General features: G+C 37.1%; 2 protein-coding genes across 5 annotated transcripts in view; both read left to right on the top strand.

The window, feature by feature from the left end:
* Window positions 1-9,842, top strand: part of CAMKV (CaM kinase like vesicle associated) — a 69,592-nt gene extending 59,750 nt beyond the window's left edge. Inside the window, exon 11 of the mRNA XM_034440960.3 lies at window positions 3,414-9,842. Within this exon, the coding sequence (XP_034296851.1) occupies window positions 3,414-3,770 (357 nt within the window). The 3' untranslated portion in view covers window positions 3,771-9,842. The remainder of the gene's footprint in view (window positions 1-3,413) is intronic.
* Window positions 9,843-15,908: 6,066 nt separating this feature from the next.
* TRAIP (TRAF interacting protein) overlaps window positions 15,909-24,077 on the top strand; it is a 38,084-nt gene continuing 29,915 nt past the window's right edge. Inside the window, exons 1-4 of one of the 4 annotated variants that reach the window (XM_060688440.2) lie at window positions 15,966-16,052; window positions 18,088-18,188; window positions 19,467-19,524; window positions 20,620-20,695. In XM_060688440.2, coding sequence (XP_060544423.2) covers window positions 18,146-18,188; window positions 19,467-19,524; window positions 20,620-20,695 — 177 coding nt within the window. In that variant the 5' untranslated portion in view covers window positions 15,966-16,052; window positions 18,088-18,145. Of the gene's footprint in view, window positions 16,053-18,087; window positions 18,189-19,466; window positions 19,525-20,619; window positions 20,696-24,077 lie in introns of those variants that run through there. The other 3 variants (XM_034440990.3, XR_015732617.1, XM_087887667.1) reach the window with 3 other exon arrangements.

Here is a 24,077-nt window from a genome sequence, read left to right as displayed (position 1 = left end):
GCACTGGTTCACTTAACAATTGTGGCAAGAAAGGTTGTAAAATGAAGCAAAGCTCATTTAACAAATGTTTCACTTAGCAACATAAATTTTGGGCTCAATTGTGATCGTAAGTTGAGGACCACCTGTAGTGTGATAATATGTAATGGAAAGCTATAGTTTGATTAGCTGGAAACGCCTAGTTGACTTTGGCTGATCTGGAAAAGCTAAGCAGGCTCAAACTTCCTTACGATCTGATTGGAGATTATTAAGAAATACCAGGTATGAACCCTGCTGAAAAAGATCTATATATTCTGCTCCATCTAGGATAGTCTGCAAGTGCAGCTCTACAACATTTTCCACAACCTTCTGCAAAAAGAGGTTAGAGAATAGTGTCTAGAAAATCCTTGTGTTATGGTATCAATGTTCTAAAGACTACTAGGTTCAAGAATGCTGGAATTTTGCAAACTCTGCCCAATAATTATCAGTTAATTATTTATTAATTAATTGTCTAATCAACTAGATATTGATAGTTGATAGTCTAATCAATCATTAGACTAATTGATAGTCTAATTGATAGTCTAATCAATTAAATATTATATCTTGTTTACCTGTTTTTATAGCTTTTTAATGTTTGTAACATTTTCAATAATAATATTTATTGTTTTAGTTGCAGTTGTACCCAGAATCACTTACTTGTGAGAGGGACAGCTAAATAAATTAGATAAATAAAACAAAATATACTGCATTTCACAGCTTAACTTCTATATCACAAAGTGCAGTACAAATACGCTGCCTTGAAGTTATAACAGGAAATGCTAAATATCTTTGATGTTTAGATTATCAAGTTAATGTCAATTCTTAGCAACTATAGATATAGCCATTATAGCAATAGCACTTAGACTTATATACTGCTTCACAGTGCTTTACTGCCCTCTCTAAGTGGTTTAAAGAGTCAGCATATTACCCCCAACAATCTGGGTCCTCATTTTACTGACCTCAGAAGGATGGAAGGCTGAGACAACCTTGAGCCTGATGAGATTTGATCTGCCAAATTGCAGGCAGCCAGCAGTCAGCAGAAGTAGCCTGCAGTACTGCATTCTAACCACTGTATCACCGCAGCTCCTATAGTCATTATAGCTATATTTTTCATAATATACCCAAAATATTATTATTTGAGCCAGATCATTTGTGCCTCAAATAAGAAATTGATTTTTTCCCCATGTTTCATTTGCTTGTTTTCTTGGCCACCTATGGTATTCTTAGGAGTCTTGTCCAACATCACAGTTCAAAAGCATCAATACTCTTTCTAACTCTCAAAGTTCTTTAAAGTACAACTTTCACACTATTAGAATATTACAGGAAAAAACATTGCCTGCATTGTTCCATATAGGCATGCCATGGCATCTGAATATTTCTTCATTGTTACCCCACCACATGCTAATCTGTGATGTATTTCTTGACTGCTGGTTTCTTTATTTTATCCTAAAAGGCAGAAGCTATCCACTATTTCAGTTTCTTCATTGTCATTCTGCAGTCATTAATCTAGTCTTTTTTATGTTTATTCTTAGTCTCATTTTTTTTCCACTGTGCTCTTTGACTTTCATTATTCGAGCTTGCAATCATTTGGATGTCAGGCTATTAGCATAGTGTCTTCACTATATATAACACAAGAAATTAATGTTTCTTCCTCCAATTTTAAAAACCATTCTTAACTTTTTCTTTACCAATCCAGAGCCATCTAGTTTGCTATGTTTTATCAGGACTATGACTTCCTGTGCTATTGTGATAATGGATGCTCTAGCTTTACATCATCAATGGCTTTTATAAACAATGAGGCTCATACTCACTTTTGAGAAATATGCTTTTAATTTTTCAATTATTGAGTGGGCATCAGCAATAATATTTGATCTTTATTTTTTACTAAAACTATCTCAAATACCTGGCATCTCTCTTTCCATGTAATTGGTGTTAGATAATCCTAAAATTTCTTTTACTAGCAAGTGAAAATAAGGAAAATGTATGATAGTTTCCACACACAGTTAAATCTTCTTTCTTTACAATTGGTTTGTAGACTGACTTTTTTTCCCTGATCATGAAAGCAACGTTGCTCTGTCTTTGTTTTTATGTTCTGAGTAGCAAACAGTATGATTTTCTGAGTAAAAGTGTAAATCTTGCTTCATTCAGTTTGCTGGTGCCAAAGATGTCAATTGTAGCTGATTCATTTCATCTTTCATTGTATTGAGCTTTTCCATGTTTATGCTTATGTTTCATGTTTTCACATATAATTCTTTCCAGCTTTTGATTTTCTTTTTTTTTCTTCTTCTTCTTCTTCTTCTTCTTTTCCTTTTTTTGAATGGCAGCCTCAGCCATTTATACAATCTGAAGACTTTGATCTAAAAGAGTCATAAAATAACAGTTGTATTCTGGAAGATCCTCAGCTCTTCCTCAATAGTAGATTGAAGGGCCCATCAATCTGCATTACATTAACACTCCCTTTATCATGTCTACCCATGTGGTTTCCTTGGCAAAATACAGGAATCATTTAGTTTTGCCTTCTCCCATGATTATTATCCATATTTTAATTGTTTTTCTCTGTTATCACATTAAAAATGAAAATTACAACCTGCTGGGGGATACATCCAAGGTTTTCAGGAATCATATGTAATTCTGGAGTCTCCTTTACTTTTTTAAACAAGTCATTCATATTTTATATCAATTCATTAACCACTGGGATAATTTCTGAAGAGAATATTCCCTGGAAATCACTGATGTCATAGACATTGTACAAAACTTTCTAAAATAAATTGTTTCGCATCTGAATGGTATGAAGAATATATTGTTAGATCAAGCATTTCTATTAACCTAGTATTGATAAAATACTAATACTTTTTATATTACAAATATGCATTTAAATATTTTATAGTAATTGCATGTTCTATATACATTTATTTCTCACTATGCCTTGTCTGATTTTTATTAACCTCAATAAATCAATATTTAATCCCTCTATTAATATTAATTTTCCTGTCTCTTTCCTTTATGGGTTTAAAAATGGCATGATTAAAAAACAGTATCTAACAAACTTAAATTGAATGACAGCCATAAATTGCCATTTCTAAAGACTGCTACTTGGATTAATCATCATCAGATAAAGTACAAATCACAATACATTAGTCGTACCTTGTTATTTGCTTTCTGATGCTTTTATCCTTGAGGATCTATTATAAACCCATTCTTTTCTCAAGTGTTTATCTGCAGTCACGGACTCTGACAGCACATTTAAAAATAAAATGTGGAACTTCCAATTTGAATACATCAAGGTTACTTTTTTAAAAAAGCCAAGAGGTCTGTGGGATTGTGTATTCTGAACTGGGTTTATGAAACATTAAGGAGACATTAGATCTCAAAACCATGTTTCTCCTGGCAACCCACAGAAAGCTGTCCGAGTGACCACAATGATGAAGAGACTCCGAGCGCCAGAACACACAGATGCAGCCAAGCCAACCCTTCCCACTGCTGCCACAACAGATGGTGCTGCTACAACACAGCCCAACAACACCCCACAGGCTAAACCTGAAGCAGATAACACAGCTCCAACAACTGAAGCTGCCCGGGTGGCCACAATGGTATCAGCCCCTGCAGAAGAAAACCCAGAGGGAAAAACATCCACAGCTCCAGCAACTAAAGCAGAAACATCAACAATGACATCACCAGGTCCAGCGACATGCAACGGGGAAGGAACCACTGCCCCCAGTGCCACCCCCGAGTCCTGGAATGAGGAGACTGGCTGAGTCAGAGAGGAGCCAAGCAGGGGCAGGATTGTACCTCTCTGTGTTGTATCTCTCTTGTAAATAATCACCGGCATGGTCCCTCCAATGTCCTGGCTTCCCAATCATTCCCTCTGTGTGTGGCTGTCAGTTTGTCTCACTCTGTGTTTCTCCAGCAGATTTTCTATTTTTTATGTGACACGATCCAGAGTGACCCTGATGGGCTCCAATAAACAGATGCTGTGGAGGCCCAAACCACTGCATGAAATTCTCTCGTTTCTCTCCCCCCACCCTTTGTCCTTTTCTTCTCTTGCTTTCTTTTTCTTTGTGGATTTTATTTGTTTTGTAAGTACAACTGTCCTAAAGGTACTTTTATTTATTTTATGCATTCCTGAGACCACTTTCAAGACTGCCATCTTCCCAGACATTCAGTCACTCACTCACTATCCAATTTCTCGGCTCTTTGAGCATCACTAGAAGAAGCTGAGGCAAGCAGATGAAACATAGAAATCACATTTTTCAGCTGACCCATCTGTTGTACCATAGGGACATAGTAAATCAAAAGTCCTTGCAAAACTGCTAACTTTAATTGGGTATTACATAAGTCCATACAATACCATCGTTACTCAGTAGAAAACGTATGTAGAACTTGTATGTTCAGCTGCTATTTAGAACTTCTACTGTATTTTTGCACTCTCACTCTCTCGCTCTGTGTGTGTGAGAGAGAGAGAGAAAGAGAGAGAGAGATTTCATAGATTGATTATTTGAGTCTTTCCTTTGGACAGATGAAATTTTTAAATATCACTTATGAGTAGGCTGAGGTAATGAAGATGAAAGGCAGTTATGATATGACTTTAGATTTACTACCTACGGAGTAAGGATAAGCAATTATGTTGCATGATTATAGATTATGTAAATCTGGAATACAGAAGTCCAGATTATTAACAATAGTTGTTGGACTAAGAGCAACTTTAGGATACATGTAACATGAATTGACACCAATTAGCATCGCAGCAAAGACAGATGGGTCACAATTCGACCAAATTTTAGTAATAATTTTCATAGGGGTTCCATCTGAATGAACATTTATGTAAGCCTTTTTTATACTATGAAAGAATCATAATCACTTGCAAATAGGCTGGTCAGTGTTAGGTAGAGAGACCAAATGCAAGTGAGAATGCATTGCTAATATTGCTCTCTACATTTATTGTATGAATGAATAATTTCTGTAATCACAATTTTTTTTTGCACCTACCTAAATTCCTTCAGTAAACTACCTTTTTACGACATTGTAATTCCTTAATTCAGGGTAGAGTAGGGGCGACCAGATGGACCTGAATACCTTCAGTGACACAACTTAAATATTTCATTTGGTGGAAATACAGCTTTCTATGGAACTGAGTTTCAAAAACCAAATTGATGATAGTTTACAGGAGCAGACAACTTTGTAGGGCAGAACATATAAAAGGGGAAAAAAGGGATCAGGAGATACATGCAGTGTTAGTACAAAAGGTTACACTCATACATGCTAATCACAGAGAAAAACTCCTAAACTGCAACAGACAAAGAACTAATTTGCCAATAGGTAATAGCAAATGAATATGCTCCTTTTCCTTTTTTTCTTCATCCTGAAACAGAAACAACGTATTCCAAAAACTAATATTCCCAAAACAGAATAAATATTGCAACTGCATTTTTTGTAATTTCTATTATTTCTCATTTAACACAATATTCAAACATATTGTGAATTTATATAAAATATTACTAATTTTATACAGAATTCCTGTCCATAAACTAATATTTTTTCAGCTGTAAACAAATGAGTATGGCATGGACATAGCATCTGTCCAAGAGTCTAACGGCTTTGCCCTATGTGTATCATTAAGTCATATTGAGAAACACAACAACAAGTGTACAAAATGTAAACCCTTTGAAAAGTCTAATAAATTTTGTGATTTTAATGGGAAAAGCATGCCGTTTTTCTCAACAGGGATACTCTGATATTCTTGCAAGCAAAACTGCCCTCTTCAAAACATGTCATTTTTCAGTTTATCCTAAACCTATTCATAGGCAAAGAAGAAACTAGAGTTTTGTGATATTTAGCATGTCACACATTTGGCATCTCTATATCACCGAATCCCATGTCATGGATTTGTTCCTTCCTGGAAGGAGGAATCTAACATTTGTAAGGTGACTTTTAACATTATAAGAAATTGCAAGTGTATGATATGATTTCCCCCTTAAAAGTCTTCTCCTAATTTTTGATACATGGGTAGCTTGTGGGCCTGTTTGGCAATACATGGAACACCTGATTCAGCCCTGAGCATGGAACCAGCATCCTGCACCGTCATTGCTTCTGCTAATTCCAGACGTTTGTTGAGGTCAGTCCCAGAAAACTGGCTTAAGGCTTTTATGCATATTTACCTCTGGAAATGGACCCCACATGAATTTTTTTTGATATCATATTTATTTGTTTGGTTATTTTTCATATTTTTAACTGCCCATCTCTCTTGGAGAGGGGTTCTAGGTGATGTACAATATAATCAATAAAATTAAACATTAAAATCATAATAAGTTAGGATTAAAAGTTTTAAAATTATAAAACAGAAAATTTTCAGAAGGTGAAGAATTCCAAAATAGTGATTAACAGCTGTTCATACAGCAGTGGGGGGGAGAAGTTCTCATGGGACCAGCCAGCCCCATGGTTGTTTGGGCCTCTATATCCCCTCACAAGGCTACACAGCCAAGTTTTGACCCTTTTGAGGAAGGCCAGTGTTCTCCATCTACAGGCAGAATGGGACAACTCACCACACCCAACTTGCCATGGTCAACTTGCTGCAGCCTATTCGCCACGGCCAATTCACCATAGGACAATTTGCCATGTCCAACTCGCCACAGGACAATTCACTATGGCACAATTCAACAATTCAATATAATATTTAAAATAGTTTTTAAAATATTTTAATTTTTGTCATTCACATTTCATTCTGTCTCTCCTTTGGCATCCTTTTTTAAATGATTCTAGTCTACTGTTTCTTCAATATTAGTGTAACTCTTGTCCCGTGGTGTGTTGTTCCATAGTGAATTGGCCATGCCAAATTGTCCCACAGCGAGTTGGCTGTGGCGAGTTGGCCATGATGAGTTGGCTGTGGCGAGTTGTCATAGACCCTATGTGGAGTGGAGTAGGCTATAGTTCCTGTTGTAGAATTCAATGAAGTCTCAAAGTTTCTCCTACTGTAAAATTTAGACAAAATCTGATTCACTTACATAGTAATTAATTACTGAGTTTAAGCATCAAGTTATACCAACATAAAGAGTTTTTTAGGTTAGCATGTTGTGTGGAACCCGTTACTGTGCTTTGTAAAATATGATTCATGGCTTACCATATCAAAGTTAGCCAACTGGGATTTATTCACAAAAACACAGCTTAGTGCCAGTGCAAACCCAATCCTTATGTTAAAAAAATACAATTCTATAACATCAACCATCTCAAAGTTGTTAGGTTTTCATAACACACAATTCCTGAAACCATATTAAAGCATTAGCAGTGACTATTTGGAATTTGATATTTCATTTGTGAACAAAAATAGGTTTCTAACACCATATCTCAATTTAGAACTATCTTGATTTCCAACTGAGACAGTACCTCTGATAATTATTTGGGGTATAGAGATACAAGCTTTGGGGAGCTTGTAATGCCAGAAATTACGTTTCCCAGAAATTTAAGCACCTATTATATATGAAAAGCTTAACTCCAGAATAATATTTTTGTAATGCTGCAGCCAATGGCTGACAATGTTATGTAACAACCAAAAATCTGCTGGAAGCTACATGGGCTGATATACAGTGGAAGGAACAGTCCAAAGAAGTCTCACCAGTTTGTCTTCTAGGCTTTCATAATGGCATAACCCACCAATAGTCAAGCACTATAAACATTCGTTCCTGCTTCAAGTTAGTTCCTGAGCCCCCATAGGTATTTCTTTTCTCCGAAAGAAACTGTGAGTGCCATATGACTGCTGAAGTGAGCAGCCAAAATGGTTTTTCTGACTAAAATAATAGCTTTGGAAAAAGAAATGCCTAGAAATTGATCATTTCATTTATGTATGATTTGTGTATGGACACATCTAGTATGGCTTCACATTACATGCACTTGAGAAATAGAGTCTTATGATTTGTCATAGGTATATATATCTTCATTTTTTGGTATACATATCCATGTCTCCCATTCTCTCTCTCTCCCTCTCTCTCTCTCTTTCTCTGTATTACAGATGCAACATTAAAAGACAGCCTTACATCTATGTTGTTATCACCTTTTAGAAAAATATCTAAGGAAAAAACAGGTTATGGTCTTCATTGTTTGTTGTAAGACTTGTTAGATGTAAGACAGATTCTTAGATCTGCTGTGGTGTTCTATTGTACCTAGTTCTACCTTTGAATGTGAAACAGAGGTGTTTAACTTATGATGAGTCTCAACATTGGCTCTCTTGTAAAAACTACTGCCAATATTGACAATGGAACCTACGGTAGACATGGTCATAATTTGTCCAGTGTGTGACCATTTTGAAAATGGAAATGGTATAGAGTACTCAGAAATGTACTTCAGCTACTGAACTATAAAATTCTTATTCAAGGCTAAAGCAGTTTCACTATTTTTTCACACAGCTTGTTTCCCATATCTTGAGTGGTTTTTTATATATATAATTTTGTATTGAGTAAATATTTATCTTTATTTAGAAAAGTATGCTTTCTATTCATTATTTTAAAAATGCATTATAGTATAAACAAGATTGCTGTAAATTAGAGTATAGATTGAGCAATATCTAGTTTGCTGTACATACAGAAATTCATATAAACCCAATCCTCATTTAGATATTTCAAACTGATTGATCAATAATTCTCATTAATTTCAGGGAAGACTGTAAAGGATTTTTAGTTCTATCATCTCCACTTAGTATTATTTAATTGAGCTTTCTTTTGAATAATAGCTGGTGGACTACTCTGTCAATTCATGAGATATTAGATTGGATTAAATTTCATTTTAAATGGGAATTATTATCTTACACTTGGCTGATTTTAGCATTAGGCTGTTTTGTAGTTTAGATTAGGGCCTGGGCAAGTCAGATAGGAATATATGTATAAATACTGTGGGATCATTTCAAAACAAGAAATATAAGACTTGTGGCATAATACTTTCAGAAGTATGGGTAACTACAGTACCAATTCTCTAAGTTGTACATCCCTTATATATTGCTTAGCAGTGCTATATCAAGGCTGATTACAGATAATAAGGGAGTGCTTTTGAAGACACCAGGTTAGCAGTGGGTGTGGGGTTGGCCCACTGCTGCCCACACATGATCAGCTCTTTGTGATCAGTGGTGGTATAGAAACAATGGAGGAAAAAATATTTATTCAAGTCAACTTTGATTTCTGATGACTGCCCTCTAGTGTTTTCTTGGCAGCCTTTTTTGGGAAGGAGTTTGCCCCTTGCATTCTTCTGAGAGAGAAGGACTGGCCCAAGATCATCCAGCTGGCTTTGTGCTCAAGATGGGACTAGAACTTGCTAGTTACACAATCCCTGCTTAGCATTAGTCAATTGCTGGGAGGCTCACTAATTATATGCAAAGATAAGTATGAGTCCAGCTGTCATTTCTTAATATAAATATATGTTTAAGAATAACATGAAGTTGTATGCTTGCCTTTCATTTGAAAGGTAATGGAAGCTGTTTCTATAAAGTTTGCTTATTGCAGATCTATTAAAAGTTTTCCTATCTCAGGAGAACAAGTGACATCCTATATATGACATAGATACACCCCCGTTCCACATAAGGCACACAAAAGGGAGTTTGGTTTTATTGAACAGTCTATGGAGTTGATCTCCCCAAGTTAAGGCCTTCTCCACCACCTGCCAGCCTCGGTTCCTGCTTCAGTATTTTTCCTTTTTCCTCCTTTCACAAGTAGCTGCATGTTTGTATGTTTGAGTTCAGTCTATGAAACCGTTTTATTTCAACTACAGCCACCCAGAAATTCCTGTGTAATTGCTGCACTGTACCACTGAAAAAATAAAGTCCCTAAAAACAATAAACTTGAGAGAACTTCTGCTTTTGCACTGTTTCTGTTTCTGTTTCCATATTATCCTATGTGTTTCCACTCGTTGGAACATGTCAAAACAGAGTTTTGCTCAAAATCCTCCTGGCAAAATATAATTTATTCTGAATTTCCCCCTCCTTTACAGTTCCAGACTTACTGTTTCCCAACTCCTAGAACAGATTTTCAGGAATACAGAAAACTCCACTGAAAGGGGAAGAGCAACAACAAAAAAAAGGGTAAATCCACATGTTCTGCATGCTGTGGCATAATTTCCCCCACTAACTGTAAAGGTCATTTCCTTATGACAGAGCCTTCACCGCGTTGCCAACTCACCTCTGAGTCAGCTACTGGATACATGTCACCTTTTGGCATGTCCAGATTGAAAGGGTATTGATATCACAGGAGAGAACAACACTCCCCATCTTCCCCAACCCATGGCTTTGCTGCCACAACACCAAAACCACAGGAGATATTCTAGACAGCTGTTCTGGATTTTCCACTGAATACCCATGAAAATCTCATGCACACACTTTCAGTATTGCAGCACCTACGCCATGGAAGTGAAATGGGCAGCTGTACCATAGAAGAACCCAGTTTGAAACATCTCTGCTGCCAGTATCCCTGTAAGGGATGTCAGCTGCAAAATCACCTTCCTTTTGAAAGGGAAGTCAGGAGAGCTCTACAGCCAATGGTCTCATTCAGTATCTGCGGAGCTACTCTCCCAGCATCCTTTCCTACAGAAAGAAAACAGGAAGCAGCTGGGGACACAGGAGCAACATTATCAACATGTGACTTTCTGTAGTTCACTTGTTATTTACCTGCCCACACGTTTTACTGCCACTTCTTTAATTCAACCCTGTCAAGTTGTCTGTTTCTTCAGCATGTTGTTTTTAATTCACCTATTATTATGTGCAGCATTGCTAATATGCATAAAAGCTTCCTGAAGAGGGAGAAAGAGCAAAAAAGCCCACATAAAATTGACATAGTTTCTGTTTTCTTTCTATAAGGGTAGAAATAACAAAAAAAATGGGAATTCTAGGGAGCAGATAAAACAACATTTTGTGACGCTTATAAAGTGGATTCTTGTCCATAAAATCTTATCCTGTGTTACATTTATAAATGTTACAATATACCGGTTAGGAGCAAGAAAGCGAATTCTGATAAATAACTTGAAGCTCCTATTCTACAGTGAACTGTGAATATTTATTGCCGCTGAGAAAGAAGCTATATCTATGAATAAATGCAACTAACACCAACTCAGAATCCTGCCTTCTGTATATGTTAGTTCCCAGGTTTAAATCCTGGGCCGCCTCTTCAGCCTTTTTGAGTCAAGTCTCACACACACTTGCTAATTTACCAGGTTTGAATGTTTCTATCGTATCTCTTCCTTACAAAATGATTTTCAGTGGCATAAGAATTAGAAAAGATTTCAACACTTACAATGATAAGAGATGAAACTAAAAGGAGACTTTTCCTCCGTCCCATAATACTAGATTGGCAGTGGATTTAAAATGTGTATTTATATAATGCATTAATCAATGGGCTCTGTTACTACAAAATACAACGGTGGCCATTGATTTACAAGGCAATAGAGACAATTTGACTATCACAGATGATACTAGCCTCTACAGATTTATAATGTAAATTGCCACTGAACACGACTTGTTTGGAAAAAGATCCTGGGAAGGGAGGAGACCTTTTACTTTTATGGTATATTGGTGAACTACCCATATGTATTTTTCTCATCATTATAGAACAGAATATTGACTATCTGAAGCCTTTTTTATTTTTCAGTGCTCTCTCTAATTATGACCAGAGTCACTTCAATGCACAGATATTTTTAATAGCTACATATTTCTAACTGTGTAGAACTGGTAAGAGAACAATTGTGTAGAATTTTTTTTAGAGAGAATTAAGTAGATTTTTAGGTGAAATAAATAATGCAAGGAGATTGAAATGCAAAAGTATATACACCTTTTCAAAATTCTTATACTGAAAATTCTTAAAATTTTACACCACCAAAATTTGGCCCAAGCACTTTACATTTTTCTTTAAAATAACAATAGAGACTAAAAATACCTTATGAGGTGTATATATAAATGAGGTATATATAAACAATACTCTACTAATTTTAAAAGTCCAGCTCAAAGTCCAGCTTATTATGCAAGACTGATGCCAGATTTCTCTTGGCAATCAGTTGTGCAGATAGTAAATATTCTGCAAAACCATGTTGGATTATAATCCTATACAGACACTGTTGAGAGTAATTCCCATTAAACATAGTAGGGCTTCTTTCTGATAAGATACAAATTGGATTGTAAAGTTCTTGTTTTTATTCAGCATATATGACACAGCAAGAAAGAAGCCATCAGCATCCACAATTTTCAAGTATTACCACAATTGTTTTTCTTTTCCAAATTGTATTCTGAAATGTCAAGTTTTATATCACTTTCTGATCATTTCCACTACATCATATACATTTCGCTGTGTATTCACCGTGTATTTCGCTGTATTTTGCTGTGCCCTCAAGACCCTGCTGTTCCACCAGGCCGGGCTATCAATGTAATGATTTTAAATTAGGTGTTTTAAATTGGGGGTTTTAAATTTGAGCCAAAACTATTTAATAATTTTAATTATTTTTAATTGATGTTTGTCTTTGTGCTTTTAATAGGCTGTACACCGCCCTGAGTCCTCCAGGAGAAGGGCGGTATAGAATTATTATGATTATGATTATTATTATTATTATTATTATTATTATTATTATTATTATTATTTATTTATTTATTATTTGTAATTTAGGTCTCCAGAGGAACTATTCTCTAGCTAATTTTTAATTATTTGTTTAATTTTTATTAATTAGATTTGTATGCTGCCCATCTCATCTAGATAAATTTATCAGATTCATTTATTTTCTGCAAAATGTTAGATTCAGATATACAGCAAAGCTGAAGATTTCCCAAGAGTTTTGTCCGGATGTTATTTTTAGATTGACACAGATGGGATGTAGATTTATTCCCTCTCAAGTGTTGGGGAAAAAAGCACCTGGTCCAACTATTATTGCATTCATTCAAATCATTGCTCCTCTGATAAATTTGCAGAGGCATTAAATATACTTAGATGTTGTTATAATTAGTCCACTTAGAGATGGCTCCAATTGGTCTGCACCAACCCTAAACCAAAGAAAAAAGAAAAAAAAAGAAAATCCTAAAAATTGCCAGTCAAAAACTTTTATCTTGGATAGTTAGAGGAAATGTCTTAATAGGGGGTTAAAAACATGGAAACAATTCTATTTCTCAGGAAAAATAGTTTTATGGCACTTTAATGATTAATCAATTTTATTATCAAATAAACTCTATGGATTATGTCAGCTTCTTCAGATGAGTTGTCTAATGAAAGCATAAACTGAAAAAGGATTTTGTTGTTAAAGCAACAGTCTGAGACAAAATATGTACGTGATCATTTTTGCATTGAAGAATCTAAACCATGTATGTCAAACTCGATCACATCATGTGACCTATCACGTTTTTTGCCTTTGCGGAGCCGGGGTGGGCATGGCCTATGAGTGACACATCTGGCTCGTGGGCTACCAGCTTCACAGGCCTGATCTATGATCTATGCTGCTGTGGAACTAAATAGCTCTTTCTCCACTATCTTTCTCCCCTTGTGGCCTCACATCTGCTACGTTGCTATGTAGGATAACACAGTCCCCTAATTTGATGGAAATTTGAAATCACATTTATTTTCTGCTAAATTGTATAGGCTGCTAATTGGAAACAATTTTAATCTCAATTGCTGCATGTCAGATGTCAGTCTTCATGTTTTAGTTCATTCTTATCTATTATTTATTTTTAATTTTGTATTATTAACATCTTATAAAATACTGGAAGCCTGAAAGGCAGCTGGTATATTTTTGAAATAAATAATAAACAATTTCTGTATAGACTAAACTTGCTTAGGACTATTCTGCCGAAATTTAACTCTCCATACTTACCTTAGTACAAGCACATGCCACTAAAATAATTTATTTCCAAATAAATGTGATTAAGCTGTGATGTAAACTCTACACATACATTTATAGTAAATTCCATTAAATTAAACACAGTGGATAAAACACATATAAACTGAGGCTACAGAAACTATAACATTAAAAAAACTAATAAAGTTTATTCTGAGGTACAAAACAGTAATGTTATTGGGCACAGGTAGTGAAGCAGCTGGGAATTCTATTACATTATTAAATATGCATATTGGTAAATATTTGTGGTTTGTTATATTCTGATCTATTTCATGTTGGGTCTCTTGACTGTAATAAACTTTCTACCAGTAGTTCATTACATTTCTTATTGAACAGTTTGGAATTTTGAGGTAAATAAGAAATAGAGAATTAATAATCAGCTTCAATAACATATAAAATAACATAGACCAAATCATCTATACAGTTTCTAGTCATTACTAATTTTGAAGCATTAAGCTCTAATAGTAAAAAACTGCATTATGTCAAACATAAATACATGTCTGCTTTAGTAGGTTACACTGAATCACATTATTTAAATAGATTAGGCCATCACTAGATTTACATGATTTTGACTGCAAAATTCCAAATGATCATTAGATAGTAGCAGGGTTGTTATTTTCTATATTGTTTTTCTATTTACCTCAGCTGGTACTCATTTGGGTTTATGGAGGTCTGATCACATTCTTGAAAAAAAATAGAATAGACTATATCAGGACAAATCTTTTATAAGGTAGTGAAAATGTTTATGTTCAGTCCTTGTAAGAATTGTATTTTTCCTTGTAAGAATTGTATTTTTCTCCATTACCATAATACCACCAAATCTATAAACAAATAGGGGCTGAAGAGTCTACAGTCCACTTCTTTACATATAACCATGGTAGATTCATGATTTCTTCCAAATTGTCAATTTGTCACGAATGATGCAACCTTTGTGTTTAAGGGATATATATTGTTGCTGCTTCGGTGTTGCCACACTGCTGCACCACCGCACTATAAAGATCAGCTGCAGTCCACTCCTCTGCTCGCAACAAAATACCTTATGCCACCAGACTTGAAATTCTGGGCCTAGAAAACTTAGAACTACGCAGTCTTCAGTATGACCTAAGCGTAGCTCATAAAATTATCTGCTACAATGTCCTACCTGCCAATGACTACTTCAGCTTCAATCACAATACACAAGCACACAATAGATACAAACTTAAAGTGAACCGCTCCAGACTCCATTGCAGAAAATATGACTTCAGCAAGAGTGGTCAATGCCTGGAATACACTACCTGACTCTGTGGTTTCATCCCAAAATCCCCAAAATGTTAACCTAAGACTGTCTACTGTTGACCTCACCCCATTCCTAAGAGGTCTGTAAGGGGCGTGCATAAGAGCACCAGCGTGCCTACCATCCCTGTCCTAATGTTTTCTTTTATTCGTATCCTTTTCATGTATTCAATTCATGCTTATAATTATATAAACTACCTAAAACTTTCTTGACAAATAAATAAATAAATAAACATATACATATATATATACATATATATATATATATATATATAAGCAAATATGTATGTATGTATGTATGTATGTATGTATGTATATAATTTCCAACTTCCTACAAGAAAAGTCAATAGGGAAGCTGGCTGGCTCACTTACTTACAATGTTGGCCGGCTGGGGAATTCTGGGAGTCGAGAGAGAGAGAGTCGAGTTGGCCAGGTTGAGAAATACTGACCCTACTTCCTCCACCCGTCCCAATTCACACTAGCCCAGAAAAACAAGAGTTCACCTAATACGGAAGGGAGAGAGTGTAGCGTTACACCTGGGATATCTAATTCTCACTAGTCATCCCCTGTGCGTTAAAACCAGCCTTGTTCTGGAGGTGGGGGGGGGGGGGAGAGAGCTATATAAATTGGAAATTAAATTAAATTAAATTAAATTAAAAGGGCTAAAACAGACAAAGCAGCTACATTGGTTTAGCACACTCAGTTTACACGTAGGGCGCAGAACTGCAGTAAGAACATTGACGGGAGGGGCCCCTGCACCTCAAATGCCTCTTAGCCACGCCCCCTCCGACTTCTGCCAAATACCCGGAGGGGCAGGAACGTCGCCCTCGCGCTCCTAGAACAATCGCGTCTGTTTTGCGTGCGTCATTTCCGTCCCCAGCCGGAAGAAGGTGAAAGGAGCCAAATTTGATTTTTGCAACTTAATAAGTACCGTAAGTTTGAGCCGGGATAGTTTTTATTTTATTTTATTTTATATTATTATCGAAGGAGTGGAAGCCGGCTGGGGTGCAGAAAGCGCCGTTTACCTCCCTCCCGCCACCCAGATCCCCGGGAGGGTGGAGAGAAAAATATATATATATATATATATATGGTGGAACCGTGTTGGGTTGTATAGGAGGGATAACTTGAAAATCCAGCGGAAGGAACTTTCCCCATATTCCACTTGGTAACCAGAGAAACATTGCGGAGGCGGGATGTGTGATGTCTCTTTCAAGTCCTAAATCCAGGAAAGCCAAAGCACTTCGATCTGGTTTTTGCAGAGTCCTTTTCAGAGATGCTGCCTTTACTAAATGCTATACGTCTCTGTTTCTTTACTAGCGTTTTCCATCTTCCTAAAGGAAGTGCTGGCTTAGTGGAACAATTTGCCTCCCGAAGTTGTGAATGCTCCAACACTAGAATAACAGAGTTGAAAAGGGACCTTGGAGGTCTTCTAGCCCAACCCCCTGCTCAAGCAGGACAGCCAGCCCAATACCATTCCAGACAACGTCCTCTTAAAAATTTCCAGTGTTGGAGGATTCACAACTTCTGGAGGCAAATTGTCCCATTGGTTAATTATTCTAACTGTCAGGAAATTTCTCCTTAGTTCTAAGTTGCTTCTTTCCTTGATTAGTTTCTATCCATTACTTCTTGTTCTACCTTCAGGTGCTTTGGAGAATAGCTTGACTCCCTCTTCTTTGAGGTAACCCCTTAGATATCGAACACTGCTATCATGTCACCCCTAGTCTTTCTTTTCATTAAACTAGACATGCCCAATTCCAGCAACTGTTTTTTATATGTTTTAGGTTCCAGTCCCTTAATAATTTTTGTTGCTCTTCTCTGCACTCTTTCAACATATTTTTTACATTGTGGCAACTAAAACTGGATGCAGTATTCCAAGTGTAACCTTACCAAGGCATTATAAAGTGGTATTAACACTTCACTTGATTTTGATTCTATCTCTCTTGTTTATGTAGCCTAGAACTGTGTAGACTTTTTTGGTAGCTGCAGCATTCTGCTGGCGCATATATAAGTGATTGTTCACTAGGACTCCAAGATTCCTCTCATAGTTACTACTATTGAGTGAGGTACCACCTAAACTGTACCTGTGCATTTGGTTTTTCTTGCCTAAATGTAGAACCTTACTTTTCCACCATTTCACTGGAAGTTTTTAAGAAGAGATTGGACAACCATTTGTCTGAAATGGCATAGGTTTACCTGCCTGAGCAGGGGGTTGATCTATAGAAGATCTCCAAGGCCCCTTCCAACTCTGTTATTCCGCTTTGTTTCTCATTATCTGGGTGACAGAGAGTCTGTACTTCCAATGGAGAAATGCCCCTGACTTGTTTGCAAAGTAGTCAGTACTCCTGCTACCAAGCATCTGCATTATGAACTGCACAGACTTCTATTCTGCTTTATAAGTTGCCCAGTTAGGAAATTGGATGCAGTGGTGTAATAATGCCAGATGGGAGTATGATAGGATGTTTTGTATATCAGTTGCAGTTTGGAAGAAGAGGAAGACATTTTTGAGAAGTGACTTTCTTATTGACTTTAAGTACATATCACATCTTATGTTCTGATTTGTAAAAAGCCCTTGTGAAGTTGATAAATCAATACAAAATAATGCTGAGCTTTGATATTTGTATTTGTTCTCCAGTCATCAAACACAACTTAATGTTCTGAATCATTGATATGGGCTGTTCTATTCTGGATATTCAACGTATATATGTGTGATAGAAGTTCTAGATAATCTATGGAGATTCTCAGTCATCCAGGTCATGGTTGTGAACTGAAGAAGTTTCTTGGATGAGAAGCGAAATGTTTTTGAGGAAAAACAAAGTCCAGCTACCCTTTGAAAAAGCACCTTTGGAACAAGTTCTAGACAGATTTTCCTGTGGGACCGTTTATTTAAAATCCTTAAAAAGTGGTGTTTTCCTTTGTAGAAGATAGTCTTCCATGCTTGATCCTTACATTGTTCTTTTGAAATTATAGATCATGCCTATCCGTGCCCATTGTACCATCTGTTCTGATTTCTTTGACAATAAGACTGATGTTGCAGCTATTCACTGTGGACATACTTTCCACCATTTGTGGTGAGTATGTGAATAAAAATGGTGTTAGATGTTCTTAAAGAACATAAGTACCTTTCTTGAGTCTTATGTTTTACTACATTGTTTTTCACCTTATTTCTGCATATATAATGCAGTTGAAATCTTGTTTTTTATTAGGATTGATCGATGACATTGAGGCATATTGAATAGTTTTGTTTAGGAAAGATAAATTGATAGATGGCTAAGTTTTTAAGTGTTGTTATCAAAAATGTGCTTATGAAGGGTTATGACAAATTGTGTATGTAAATAAAAATATCCACATTTGGGGGTTTATTGATGCAAATCTATAATAGCTTTCTTTTGGCAATTTGTGACTTTTATTCTCTTGTGTCAGAAATATTAAGTCCTGATCAAGACTTTAAATTCTATAAGAGCTGATATTAACATAGGCTCATTACTGAGTTATTTCAAAGCTAATTTTTATAGTGACACAATTACATATTTTTGTATGTACAATTTATGCATAAGATCTGTCAGAAATAACATTTCCATGCAACTTACCGGTACATATATTCCAAAAACATATTCGTATCTATCTTAAAATAATACACATTTTAACACAATTTCAGAAGTACTTTACATTTGCATCCCCCAAAATCTAGCATGCCCTGCTACTGTTATTGGCAAACTGTCCACTGCTGTGATACTTTAAGGTGTGGTTTCAACTAAACTTGAACAACTTTGAAAGCTATAGTGTACATAAGGGTGCTGTAGTTTAACTATGTGGAAATACTTGTGGTTTAACTTTGAACTCATTAGGAGTCATAACAATAAATATGTGTTCTATTTGCCACACTGTGGATTGTTCAAAGATTTATATCCTGCAATCTAGTTAATTTTTAAAAAGTATATCTGCCTCTGGAAACAATGTGTACAGTGTCTCCATGGATATATACTTACTTTTTTCAGTTTGCACAATGCTCCAAACATAAAATAACATCATACGCTAAATATTTACACTGAGCTTGGTTGTTTTCTTGCAGATGGTTTATTACCCAAACTAGGTAACATCGCAAATGTAGCAAGTCTACCAAGCTCAGAGCACCAAGGATCCCTCGTTTCAACCCTGAGCCAAAAATATTCTCCTTTATTGAGTATACCAATACCCTAAACTAAAATGTGGTTGCCTAGCTTGTGCTATATTGTACTATGCAAACACAATCATGGTATTACTTGTTTGGCTTTGATTATTTTTTCTATTTAATATTTTTAACAAAACCCTGTATTTTTTTTATCCATTCACTCTGTCATTTGCCCTAGTCTCATCCAGTGGTTTGATACTGCACCAAGTCGGACCTGTCCACAGTGCAGAATCCAGGTAGGTCTTGCAGTGTCTGCTAGTAGAAAAAAAGTTTGGTTTTTAAATTTACAAAGTATTTAGTTGTACAGCTTGCCAGTTGTTTGGGAAAGACATAAAAATAGTCTTGAATATCAGAGAGGACAAGTTACACATTAAGATCTGAAGGCCTTGTTAAGAGGTGTGCCCCCTTTCAAAAGCTGTTTGAGGTTTCCTAATTGGGATGAATTCTCCTAGAAGTTTCAGATTCATCTTCCTTTAGGAATAAAATAATACATTTGGCTTTTGAATTCTCTTCGTTACAATTTTAAATACGAATGTTAATATTTTAATTTAATGTTAGCAATCATGAGTGTTCTTGTTGGGCAGAATGGCAGGTTCTAAATCTAAAGTATTTTTTTTAATCTTCTGGCAGTGCTGCTTTTATAAGTAGTCCTCAACTTACAACCATTCATTCAAATTACAATGGTGCTGAAAAAATGAACTTACAACTTGTGCCCAGAGTTACAGCCGTTGCAGCACCCTGTGATCAATGAACAAAATTTAGGTGCTTGATGCTCTCTTACTTCAGTTCTCCCCAGTCACCTCTCTCCCCCTTTTAGTCCATTGTTACCCTGCCTTATAGTGCAGCAAACAGCTCGAGGAAGCCTCAGTCACTCCATCCTGACTCAGCAAATACTAGCAAGCATTCACTCATCTAAGTGCCTTCTTTAAACCAGCACCACATGGCTGCTCAGCTGAACAGCACCAGCAAGTATTTACCCAGCTGCCTGGGTAAATACTTGCCCAGGACTAGGAGTGAGACGATAGCAGTGTTCAAATATTTCAGGGGCTGCCACAAAAAAGAGGGAGTCAGGCTATTCTCCAAAGCATCAGAAAGCAAGACAAGAAACAATGGATGGAAATTAATTAAGGAGAGAAGCAACCTAGAACTAAGGAGAAATTTCCTAACTGATTCACCAGTGATTCACAGCTTGCCTTCAGAAGTTGTGGGTGCTCAGTCACTGAAGGCTTTTAAGAAGACATGGACAGCCACTTTCTGGAATAGTATAAGGAGGGTGTCAGCAACCCTTGGCTCCAGAACCACATGCGGCTCTTTTGCCTCCTCTGCTGCAGCTCCCTGTTGAGTGATCCCACTACTGGCTGGCCCCGCCCCACTCCGTCCCAGTCACTCTTCACCTGGCCTGAAAAGGTAAGAGTGATGCCAGGGGATGGAGACTTGCTCCATATTCCAGAGCAGGAGCGAAGCACCTCTGTAGTTGCTGGGTCTTGCAGGCGCTTCTGGCGGCTCGTTCTTGCCTCCCGGATGTCAGTTGCTGTGATGCCTCGTCTCCTATCTGATCGTCGGCACGCTGCTAATCTGCCATCCTTAGTGGGCTCCGCAGTAGCAGCAGCAGCGCCAGAGCAACTGGCATGCATTGATTCAAGATGTGCACGTTTCTCCCAGCCTCCTGTGGCGGGCCTTGGATGGAAGGGGAAGACTCCACAGTTGCCAGCACACTCCTTGGTTGCCCTGCACCTGATCTGCTTCAGAGATGCTGCGGCTCTTGTCGCTCCATTCGTGCATTGGCTCATCCTGGAGACCGAGTACTGGACAAGTGTAACGATCTGTCTCTATCTGTGCCTGGCCCACCAGACCTTGCCAGGCACATAAGAATTGTTCATGTGCCTGATTTGTCCCCTGCATGGACAAGTTACATTATTCTATCTGTTCTTGTGCAAACACACACACACACACACACACACACACACACACACACACACACACACAGATTCAATGGGGAAGAGCTGTTTTTTATACCCGAACATGTATTCTTGCAGCAACCTGCTCTTGCACATGAATGCAGAATGGCTGGGAAGGGGGCTACTTTACAAACATGCACTCGCTTGTGGGGGGAGGGGGGAGGGTTATTAGAGCAGATCTTTCACATCTGTTCTCTCTCTCTCTCTCATTGGATGTCAGATTCCCAGCACCCTGAGAGAGAGAAGAGACACAGTGAAAGAGAGAAGAGACAGAAAGAAAGAGAGAGAGAAGAGACCCGTTTCCCACAGAAAAGAAAACATTTTGCGGGAGCCACAAAACATGGGTAGGTGTGGCTGTGGGACATGTGACTGGGTGGGAGTGACATTGATTGGATCATGCCCACCCAGGTTTTGTGGCTCCCGGTGTTTTCTGTGGGAAACAGGTCCAAATGGCTCTTAGAATGTTTAAGGTTGCAGACCCCTAGAATGTTTAAGGTCTCCTGCTTGAATAGGAGGTTGGACTAATCTGTTATTCTGTTCTGATTGCTTTTAATAGACATCCCATTAGTCATGTATTTCTCAGGCATAAACTTTTTATAGGCATATGAATTTACAGATTATTATACTGTAAGGTTTGTTATGGAGTTGAATGTTGCTTCTCTTGTGCTAAGATTGATGCACTCTGTCGAAAAATGATTTGTTACTATTGATCAATGGTAGATTGCCTGAGTATTACAAAACTGATGGCCCACATATTAGGAGAGAATTCGGTAGGGAATAGCTGCATTAAATTGCAGGTTTAGTTAAAGATTTACTGGTCTAATTCTGACCCAATTTTAATATTTTGAAATCAAGATTCAGTTGACGGTTATTCTTCAGGCGAAGATGCTCAAATCTAGAGTAATCTAATTGAAATTAAGATTCACTTGAATAACAGCTCAGTTGCAACTATTTTTTAATTTCATTCAGTGCAATTTTGAATGTGAATTATTTTATTAATTTTAGGAGAGTTTTTGAAGTTCTTTTCATACTGAAATTACTAAATTTAAGTTCCAGTTAAATCAGTTATGTAATATGTTCCATTCAGCTTTCCACTTATGTTTTGAAAGCTTCAATCAGGATCTTTGGTGTTTTCCCTCTGCAACACAGAATGAAGTACAAAGTTTCAAATGATAATCAATTGTCAAGTGCTGAGCAGTGTGTTCTTATTTAATTGTGTTTCCACCTTTTTCTGTCCTTGTCAGGGTATGGCCCTTATTGCTCTTCTGACTTGTTGGTTTCCTCTATTGTTCCCCACCTCTTGCATCTCCGGTTACCATGCAGCAAGAACAAAATAACATTTTGTGAAAGAGTAACTATGCAATTAGCGAGTGTCATGATTGTATATAATACTTAGAACACAAAGCTGTAGCTTGCACGGGGGAGGTGGGGGATAGCTATCACATTCAATTTCTTTTTTTTTTTTTTATAAAGCAAATAGCACATATTTGGATTTGGCACAGCATGAGCTCAGCCTCAGCTGTTATGCTGAAAGTGCCAGAGAACAAATTGCACTGACTTTCCAAAGGTGTGTGAGCTATTTTGTCAACATTCCAAAACTCTGTGCTGGAAGGATGACTGCAAATTTGGGAAGGAGTGGAGAGTAACAGAAATGGGAAATGTGTCATTTTAGGGTTAGTCCCATGTGTTTGGTAGGTTACATTAATATCCCTGCTGTCCTTGAATCCTTAAATATACTGCTCAAAAAAATAAAGGGAACACAAGCAGAAGATATCCGAGATCTGAATGAATGAAATAGCCTTATTAAATACTTTGTTCGTTACATACAGTAGTTTATACACTGCTCAAACAACTAAAGGGAACACAAAACTACTGTATGTAACAAACAAAGTATTTAATAAGGCTATTTCATTCATTCAGATCTCGGAAGTCTTCTGCTTGTGTTCCCTTTATTTTTTTGAGCAGTGTATATGTTTCCAATCTTGCAGGATTTACAGTTGCAAGAAAAAGTATGTGAACCCCTTGGGATTACGTGGAGTTTTGCATGAATTGGTCATAAAATGTGAACTTCATCTAAGTCACAACAATAGAAAAACACAGTCTGCGTAAAATAATACTACACAAACATTAGATGTTGCCATGGTTTAATTGAACATAACATGTAAACATTTACAGTGCAGGGAGGAAAAAGTATGTGAACCTTTGGATTTAATAACTGGTTGACCCTCCTTTGGCAGCAATAACCTCAACCAAACGTTTCCTGTAGTTGCAGATCAGACCTGCACAACGATCTGGAGTAATTTTGGACCACTCCTCTTCACAAAACTGTTTCAGTGTAGCAATATTCTTGGGATGTCTGGTGTGAATTGCTCTCTTAAGGTCATGCCACAGCATTTCAATCGGGTTGAGGTCAGGACTCTGACTGGGCCACTCCAGAAGGCGTATACTGTGCTGTTGAAGCCATTTTTTTGTTGAATTACTTGTATGCTTTGGATCATTGTCCTGTTGCATCACCATCCTCTGCAGAGCTTCAGTTGGCAGACAAATGGTCGTACGTTTTCCTGCAAAATGTCTTGATAAACTCTGGAATTCATTTTCCTATCAATGACAACAATCCGTCCAGGCCCTGAGGCAGCAAAGCAGTCCCAAACCATGATGCTCCTTCCACCATGTTTTACAGTGGGGATGAGGTTTTGATGTTGGTGTACTGTGCCTTTTTTTCTCCACACATAGTGTTGTGTGTTCTTCACAGACAACTCAATTTTGGTTTCATCTGTCCACAGTATATTTTGCCAGTAGTGCTGTGGAACATCCAGGTGCTCTTTTACAAA

Source organism: Pantherophis guttatus, chromosome 2 (assembly GCF_059756535.1).
Source record: "Pantherophis guttatus breed Tessera chromosome 2, ASM5975653v1, whole genome shotgun sequence".
Classification (NCBI taxonomy): Eukaryota; Metazoa; Chordata; class Lepidosauria; order Squamata; family Colubridae; genus Pantherophis; species Pantherophis guttatus.
The sequence above is the reverse complement of the archived record's forward strand: the minus strand, read 5'-3'. Positions and strand labels throughout refer to the sequence as shown.